Below are 9,249 nucleotides of genomic sequence, written 5' to 3'. Positions count from 1 at the left end.
CGACACTTCTGACCTGCCACCAAATCAAAAGAGACACGTTTTTTTCAGCCCCAAAAGCTCAAATATTTTTTCTTTTTCAAAAACCACTTATTCTGACTTCCTTTTTTGCGCTGCGATGCGCTGTGCTTGAAATGTACTGTAATTCTGCAAACTGTTAATAAATATTTCAATCAATCAATCAATCAATCAAAAAACACACACACACACACACACACACACACACACACCCAAAAAAGGCAAATGTCAGCAGCCTAAATGACTACCGGCCAGTGGCACTGCACCTATCATCATGAAGTGTTTTGAGAAACTGGTCCAGAGACATATTACAGCTAGTCTTGACCCCCACCAGTTTGCATACAGAGCTACGCCAGGCTACTCTTCATAGACTTCAGCTCTGCGTTTAACACCATCGTGAGTTTTGTTTTGGAACCATGTCGATGTGATATGCAAAAGGACTAAATGAGACTGATAGGGGATCCACCACACACAGTTTGACCTGTATACGAGTCATTCTGTTCAGGTCTTCTATAGCTATACTCTTTGACTCTGCTGCCCCTCGGAAACAAACTGTATACCGCCTATAATGTATTCTACATGGTATGATGTTGTCGCTTGTTGAAGTTCTTTTGGCCACTGTGCAACCCACAGGCATATACATTGTATGACACAGTCATACGATGGGACATAAATTAAGCTTAAAAGGTGTGATTGAGGTGGTGTACGAGGAGAACATGGAGCTGATGATGATTAATAAAGAATCACAGATGTTGGCATTTTCCTTCCTTTCTTGTGTGGTTTGTGGTGTAGTAGTGCAGTGCTAACTGGAAATGATATTAAAAATGATTGTGTGTATACATGCATCTCTGAAAGAAAGCATTACAAGATATAGACTATACTTGTGAGTTTAAAATAAAGGTTGTCAGGGAAGGAACTGGAAGTTTACAGTACATTTTCAATTCCGTACTTTTACTTGTAACGAAGTATAGCCTACTTCTAAATTGCAGTAGGTAGGCCTACTTTTACTTAGGCTAAGTAAAACAATTGAGTATACTTTTTCCACCACTGCTGAATTTAAAGAGCATCGTCTGTAATAACTGTTACAAAAGGAAAAGACGGAGGTCTGTTTTTTTATGGCTGTTTCATGCTGATGTTATTTTTTATTTGTATTGAAGTCCAACCAACAACAATAATGAACAGTTTACAACCAAAACGTGAGATGCCACATGTTGCCAGGGTATAAAACCTGACTCAGTGGAGGCTGTTATCCCAGGATGTTATACCGACCAAAAAGAAGAAGAAAGGAGAAGAAACGTGGAAAAAATAGGATGGAAATGGAGGAAAAGAAATGGAAAAAAAAAATAGAAGAAGAAGAATCAATGAGAGAAAGGGAAAAAAAACAGTCGGAAAGGAAGAAAAAGCTATAGGTGAGCAGAGTTAAAGAGAGTCTCTATAGGTTGAGTGGCGTTTTTTTCCTCTGCACGCCAGTCAGTTGGCTCGCGACGATTCCCAAAGATGGATAATGGTTTTGAATAGAAAAACAAAGTCTCCCTCGTCTCTTTTCTTTTTTTTTTTTTTTACTTCTGGGAAGGAATCATGCTGTCGATGGCCTCGCCCTTCTCCAGCTTCTTCTCCATCTCCACCATGAGCTTGACGCCGTCGACCACCATCTGCACCTGTGACACCTCGGAGGAGCCCAGGCGATCCGCGTTGGAGATGTCGAACACGCCACCCACGGAGGCGGTGTCCACGCCGCCTGGTGGAATGGAAGGGAAGAAAAATAAAGAGTTGTCATTTAAACGCAAACCCGATTGTCTTTGAGTTATGGCACAAATCATCTCTTAAATGCCATTAAGGCACTAAAAATGATACCATGTCTCGCTAGATTTGTTTGTTTTTCCAATGTATCTGCCACTGTTGTCCTGCACTTCTTTGCCATGTGAAAATAATTGTGTTAAGTGTTGTTGCTGTTCTAACCGTTTGTTTTTTGCTGTTTGAGACCGAAGATGAATTTCCACACGTGGACAATAAATGAAACTAACTAAGGTTCTGTAGTGTGTGTGCGAGAGAGAGAGAGAAGGGGAGAGAGTGCATGTGTGCATGCATGCATACCTGTGCCGCGCTTCTGCAGACGCAGTCTGGTGAGGATCTCCTCGAACTTGGCGTGCGTGCTCAGCTTGGGCAGCTTGACGTGCACGCCGCCGCGCAGGCCGGTTCCCAGGTTGGAGGGGCAGGTCAGCACGTATCCCAGGTGCTCGTTCCACATGAACCCGTGGTTGTTCTTCTTGAAGACCTCCTCGATCTGGTGGGACACGGTGAGACACAGAGAGTCAGTTATATATAACATTTTGAGTAACGGAACAACGGCGTGTGTCCGCTGCTCGTCGTCTAGAGCTGCTGGTGTTTTTGACGATGGATCTCGATCGACGTGACGTATACCTTTGCCAGACCAGTGCAGAAACGCCTGAAGACCTCCCTCATGTTGCCGCCCTGCTGCATGGAAATGACGCGCAGATGATCCTCCTCATTCACCCAGACGAGGAAGGTCTTGTCGTCGTTGTGCCTGCACAGGAACAATCAATCGATCAATCAATCAATCAATCAATCAATCAAAGCACGCGACCCCCCAGGTTAAGAACCCCTGGTCATGCTGGACCTCCAAAAGGCTTTTGACACCGTGAACCACTCCATACTGGTTAACAATTAAGCTAAAAGCTGTTGGTTTTGATAGCACATCAGTGAGCTGGATGCAATCCTATACCTGGAGGGGAGAGAACAGATGGTGGAGGTGAACGGAACACTGTCCCGTCCCCCCCCTCCCAGTGAGCTGTGGCATTCCTCAAGGAAGCATACTAGGGCCTTTACTGTTCCTAATATATGTAAACGACATGACATCAGCTTGTGACTGCAACTGTACCACAGCACCTCAAAGGCCCTTAAAACAAGGCTCCAGACCTCCCAAAACAAACTGGTCAGGCTCCTACTTGGCCTCACCCCCCGAACCCACCTCACCCCTGCCCACTTTGACAGCATCTTGCAATGGGCCTGGTCCACAGGATTCGATACACCGCCAAGATACCCATGTACCTGTCTAGATACTTCCTTAATGTAAACGAAGTCCACATACCCACAACACCAGAGGGAGTGCAACAAACCATGTACAACCCAGATTCGGCACAAACAAAAGGGACTAAATTATTTCCGCTCCCATGCCAAATTCCGGGAGGAAAAACGGGGCACGCACCGGGGTGAGTTGTCCAGTATTGCTTTTATCTAATCACCGACACGAATTTGAGTTTGTTATTTACAGCTATAGGTAGAGTAGTGGGGGCGAGATGGAACAGGGGCGACCGTACCTGTGCCGGGACGTGCACTGCAGTCACGACTCTGAAGTGAAACCATTTTTGACTTAAAAAAATGGCCAACAGTTCCGTGTGGTCGGTTTCGTGTACTCACCAGATGCCTCTGGCGTCGGGCCAGTCGCGGGCCATGCCGGCGCAGGTCAGCAGGGGAGACACGGGCTTGTCGAACAAGAAGTGGTCGTTGATCAGCTGGTCCTGCTCGGCGTCGGTCATGGACTTCAGGGGGTAGTACTTTCCCTTGAACTCGCCCTCCAGAGGGGTCAGAGCTGTGGAGAGGAATTAACACACACACGCTGAGCTCAAACCTCTTCCCATCTGACTATAGGACCGACCTGCAGTGGTTCCACAAACTCTGAGCCCCAGCGGAGACCCCCATTTGAAATGACATGCCAGAGAGACATCCCATGAGAGAAGATTCTTTTTACGGCTCTGGCAGTGGGATTCTCAACCATTTTCATTTCAAGGAACCCGCAGTTTTGACACGCAATTATAGGCTGTACGGACCCCCCCCCATTTGAGACCCCCACTTTACATCGTAAAATCAATGTTAATTAAACTCTGAGAGTGTACAAATTACCATTTTGTACACTCTCGGAGTTAACCCACTTAGTTAAAAACATTCACTTTGAAAGAATATATATATATATATTCAAAGATTTGCGCCACATTTTTTACGATTGGAATTCAAGAGACTGTTCCAGATTGCTCTGCGGACATGCCGCCTGTTGTCTGTCATCGGCCTTATATATAATAAGCTTACTGCCATAACAGCCCTGTACTGTACTGTACTGTACTGTACTGTACTGTACGTGCATATCTATCAAGCTATTAATAGTCGCTCTGCCGGCCTTACCCTCAACGGACAGCCTCTCGATAGCTCTGCGCTCTCCGCGGCTGGTGTGGGGGGGGAGGGTGTATCCCTTGATGCTGCGGCCGGTACGCACGCGGCTGGACAGAACGTAGGCGGGGTCCAGGTCGTCACCGCCCTATAGGATGAGACAGGAGGAAAGGTCATGTGTCATGTGATCACACTGTTGATATAGAGCAAGGGGGTTCTCAAGGGACCCCCGGAAATGCTTTGGCCGTGTCTCAGTCGCAAACCCCCACCATCACCCCCCCCCCCCCCCCAAAAGCAATACAAATTGACTACAATGACCTTAAAATACATCATAAATAAATACTGAAACCAGATATAATCATCAAGGAAAGTGTATGCATGCACTATGTGTGTGTGTGTACTGTCCATTTTCCGGTCGCGACCCCCAGGTTGAGAACCCCCTGATATATAGACGACCACCCAGAGAGGTAAAAGCCGGGGGGTTTAAATACACCTTCTAGGCGTTTAAAAAAAAACTACGACATTGTTTATTTCTTTTTAAAAAGTGAAACATTCCACCATATATATATATATATACCTTCAGGTTCTCGAAGTTCATGTCGGTCTTGTGCTTGTCGGTGGCCTTGTAGCCTCCATGACGGTCTGAGATGATGGGGTCGAACAGTTCCTTGAACACCTCGTAGGACTCCTCGTCTCCGGCGACGCAGCCCACGGTCATGATGAAGGGATGACCTGAACACAGAACGCAGATTAGAACATGTACGGTTTTTACACACGGCTATAATGATGAACCTGAACACATGTGGCAGAAAGAATATGTATTGTTATGATATGCTTAGGTATTCCAGGCCACTAGGTGGCACTGTTGTCTGTGAGAATACACTGCTGGGTACTTGGAGGGAGAACGCAGAATAAAGATCATTCATTGTTGACTAGTCCTGAGTGTCAGACGCTCATTACATGGTGTCAGCTCATTACAATGTACATACAATATATCAAACGTCTGCGTGTGCGTGTGTGTGTTATTTGGGTGCTTCCGTGTGGCCACTGCTCACCAGGATTGTCCACTCCCGTCTGGATGACATCGTCCAGGGTGAAGCCGCTGGGGGTCTGCCTGTCCCTCAGCTTGCCGTACAGCTCGGGGGTCAGGATCTTGGCCATGTGGTTGTTGTGCTTGGACAGGTCGGGGAACTCTTCTTCAGTCTTGAAGTTGAGCTTGAAGTTGTTGTGGGTGTTTCCGAAAGGCATGATTGCGTTTCTTACACTGCAGAGAAAGAGAGAGAGAGAGAGAGGGAAATGTGCATTACATTTAAGTGACCATACACACTACAATTGCTGAGGAAACAACATTCCGAGACACTCGTCAATGCAGTTGCACGATGCAAATATAATAGAAGTTGAAAGAAAAGCTAATAATAGTAAGTATCTTTAGTGCCCACAATTGGCATTTAGAAATGGAGATATTCAAGTTGGAACAGCTGCAAAGAGTTTACGTTTTCCTCGACGGTGGAATTCTGTTAACTAGTGTCACTCAATTCCCCGCGGATCAGATGTCACCTTGGAATAGATTAGGGGCGAGCAGAACTAGCCGGGTGGGGTATTTTTATCATCCGCCTGACCTCTGACTCTGTGGCCTGCTTGGTGTCAATGGTGTCTCCTCCTAGACGCCATATATCCTTGTCACAGAAACACTCCCACCTCTCAATCTTGCGCCGAGGCAAAAATAACCACTGGCATTTCTTCGGCATCTTGTCTTATTCTCTTGCCGTATATAAAGTATAGTAGGCTATACGTTGAATTGCCTTTGTGTCTGAAATGTGCTTTACAAATATAGTCTCGCCTTGCCTTATTTATATGAAGAAATAACGTCTTCGTACATTAGAGCCCCCTATACTATCAAAGAACACACGTTTTGCCATTGTCACCGTTACCTAACCTCGCTCAGTGTTCATTTAACTTTGAAGGTGTTAAAATGAACCAACAAGGGTCCTTTCTATACACTCTCAGAGTGAATTCATCACTGTGGATTTGGACCGTCCAAATGAGCTCTTTGACAATATAGCTTCACAGAGATATTGTAATTAAAACCCTTCCAGACATTATCTTCTTACTGTCGATAACACACAAAGCTGTCTTGAAAAGATTTGTGACGTGAATAATTAAACACTGATGCATGCACTGATACTGCATTGTTGTTACCACAAGAAATTCACTATTATATTATATTATATTATATTAGTACATTATGTAATAGTACATTATGTAGTCACGCATGCCTTTTAAGGTGCAGCCGTCATTGGACACTTTGCCTAGGACTTCATGATACTTAGTGACCCTGTTGGCCTATTGCCCAAAAAGTCATTTAAGACTTTAAACCGGCTACATTCAGTTACCACCAGACATCCAAGCCTATCTCTTTACTCCTATTCTAAAATTACAAGCTGCAAACTGCATCACCTGTTTGCACAAATCAATGTCTAAACGAGACAGCTCAACAGAGCACGCAAACTCTGCGTGCATTTCTATATCTAACACAGCTATCTGATGCCGTTTAGAATGGGCTCTCTAATGTCCAACACAGCTCAAATTAAATGTTGTCCATGCAGAGTCCAATCTGTTGTCCTCAAAATGTTAAGCATTCTTCCTTTGAATGAATACATGGAAAATCCATTCCAGATGCACCAGCATTTGTTTTCTAACGCATTTTAAATTGATTCTTTTAGTGTCCATGTAGGTATCCAGATATCTGTGTAGTTCCATCCTTCATTCCACAACAACAAACATTTACGGTAGAAGAAAGGGAAAAAAAGCTTGTTTTTTTACCTGCACACGCCAGACAAAGAATTGAGGTAACAGTCCTTGGGATTACAGCCTGTTTTCCTAAGACAAAGTAGGGTCACCCAACTCTCAAGTGCTCACTCTCGGTTTATATACTGTGGCAGACGCGTCGCCATTGGCTGGTGCCCCTCGGTTGCTCGCCGTGCCCTCATTGGCTATTGCAACAGCCCCTATTCCTGATACTCGGTGTGACAAAATGCATGCATTCATACATCTCAAGGAGGAGGGGGGGGGGGGGGGGGGGGGTGCCTGCAGCTGTACCCACACCTCTCTCACCCTCAGGTCTCCCACCTCTCACCCTAACACCGTGGCTGTGCCAAGAGTAGGAGGGGGGGAGGGGGGCTCACAGCTAGGGGGAAGACAGAGAGTGTAAAAAAGCTGAGCAACACTTTAGCAGTCATGAATGACTCCAGGTATAGTACTCAACGACAGCTGCTTGACAGTGGACGGGAAAGGATGACCCTTTGTTTAATCGCCCTGCAACTGAACGTATACATAAACTAAAGAGCAGGCCTTTGATTTTTATTTTATTTAGTATCAGTTTCTTTTGCAATAGCAATGTAATGTGATACAATTTTATTATAATTCGACAGTGGAACTGGAAAAAAAAAAGACAATCAATTGATATAACAATAAGTTCATTATCAGTATATAGGCTAAAACATTCAAGTGTGGTTGCATGAACCACTGACATGGAAGCGTATAGGTTATCAGAAAACCTTCATGCTGAGACATTTGTAGAATCGTCCTCAGGTCTAACTTTGTGGGGTCATTTGGTGGGGGGCGTTCAACTTTGACCCCTCTCTCTGTCACATGGAACTATGCGGGTTTTGTGCTGCTGCTGGTGATACTGGACACGAGGAATAGTTCCTGCTAACTACCTAAATTGTCAATTATTATATTGTGTATATTTAACCCGTTTAGACCTAAGTTCGATTCTATAAATGTCTTCTAAATCATGACAGTTTTCTGAAAAAACCTCATGTTTCTATGTCAGTGGTGCTCAACCTTTTTCATGTCAAGGACCCCCAGAATTCTATGTAATTGGCCACTGACCCCCATCTGAAAATATGTTGTTCCAGGGACCCCCCCCCCCCCCCCCCTCCCAGAAGTAAAGATTTGAGTTGAAAACGTTCACTGTGAAATAATATATATTCAAAGATTTGTGCCACATTTTCAAGATTTTTCAAAAAAATAGCAGATCTACAAGCTCGTATAGCGTGGCACTCGGTGCCGTGCTATGAGCTTGTAGATCTGCTATTTTTCAATAGCTAAAGCCTGCACTGAAGTACACCAAAAGGGGTTCCAGAATGGGTTAAACAAGACTTGCAGATCGAGGCCTTATGAACAGAATGGCTTTCGTATAAAGAAGAATCTTGTATCGACCGCTTTAGCTATATTCATGTAAGACAGGGGTGTCAAACTGGTGATCCGTCGTCTTCTGCGGCCCGCCTGCCTCAAGCAAAAAATAAATAAAAAATAAAATATATATTTTTTTTATCTTATTTTTTTTTTAATAGCCTGAATAGCCTTGAAAAGACTTTCAAGAAGAAGAAGATTTGTCAACTAACAAATTCAATATTCCGACCTCCCATCATTCCAAACTAACACAATATCCCAAACCCTATAACCTATAGCCCTATAAACCTCACAGGAAGCCATGCACGGGTGATTTGTAAGGATACCGGAGAACTCGCCAGTTTATACCAAGTCGCCATGGCGAACATTCTTCATCAATGTCTTCATCGTTATGCTAACATGCTGTCTTCATCAGTGTATAGTATAGTCAAACTCATGCACAGATCTTATGGTTCGTTTCCAAAGTGATCAAATTATTTTGTGCAAATAAATTGTCAGCTAGAGAGGATGATAAAAAGGTGAGTATGTGAATACTAATAATGATAAGTAGGGCCTACAATTTCAGGATATTGTTTACTAATGAATTACATTGTTTCGGTACTTTGGTGTTTAACATTTTCTGCATTGCTACTTTCTCTAGTGCTAACTCTAAACAACTCTCCTCTCTCTCTCTCAATTCAATGCAATTGAAATGAAGGTGAAGTAGGCCTGATACAAAAATGCAGTTGGTAAACTGGCGAGTTCCCCGGATACCGTTTCTAACCCGCAGCACAGTTTAGTTGTAACCCGCCACGCATGTCGGGAGCCACGGATGATCTTTTTTTACCCGCAGCACGGGTGAGTCTTAACCGGGCG

At 44.4% G+C, this 9,249-nt stretch overlaps 1 protein-coding gene across 1 annotated transcript; it reads right to left on the bottom strand.

Moving 5' to 3' along the window:
- Positions 1–1,307: 1,307 nt before the first annotated feature.
- Positions 1,308–7,151, bottom strand: ckma (creatine kinase, muscle a). The gene is made up of 8 exons (XM_080780900.1): positions 7,021–7,151; positions 5,253–5,461; positions 4,775–4,929; positions 4,213–4,345; positions 3,454–3,625; positions 2,437–2,560; positions 2,110–2,299; positions 1,308–1,753 (listed from the first exon to the last, which is right to left on the bottom strand). Exons 2-8 carry the CDS (start codon positions 5,443–5,445, stop codon positions 1,575–1,577), a joined length of 1,146 nt encoding a protein of 381 aa, XP_080637026.1. The 5' UTR covers positions 5,446–5,461; positions 7,021–7,151; the 3' UTR covers positions 1,308–1,574.
- Positions 7,152–9,249: the final 2,098 nt, after the last annotated feature.

Source organism: Protomyctophum bolini (genome assembly GCF_963924005.1).
Source record: "Protomyctophum bolini genome assembly, chromosome: 13".
NCBI classification, from domain to species: Eukaryota; Metazoa; Chordata; class Actinopteri; order Myctophiformes; family Myctophidae; genus Protomyctophum; species Protomyctophum bolini.
The sequence above is the reverse complement of the archived record's forward strand: the minus strand, read 5'-3'. Positions and strand labels throughout refer to the sequence as shown.

Coding starts and splice junctions, on each gene's coding strand:
- ckma (XM_080780900.1), bottom strand. CDS start 5,445: ATGCCTTTCGGAAACACCCACAACAACTTCAAGCTCAACTTCAAGACT. Junction 4,930..5,252: donor GACGGGAGTGGACAATCCTG/GTGAGCAGTGGC, acceptor TTCTGTGTTCAG/GTCATCCCTTCATCATGACC. Junction 3,626..4,212: donor CGAGAGGCTGTCCGTTGAGG/GTAAGGCCGGCA, acceptor TCCTCTCCACAG/CTCTGACCCCTCTGGAGGGC.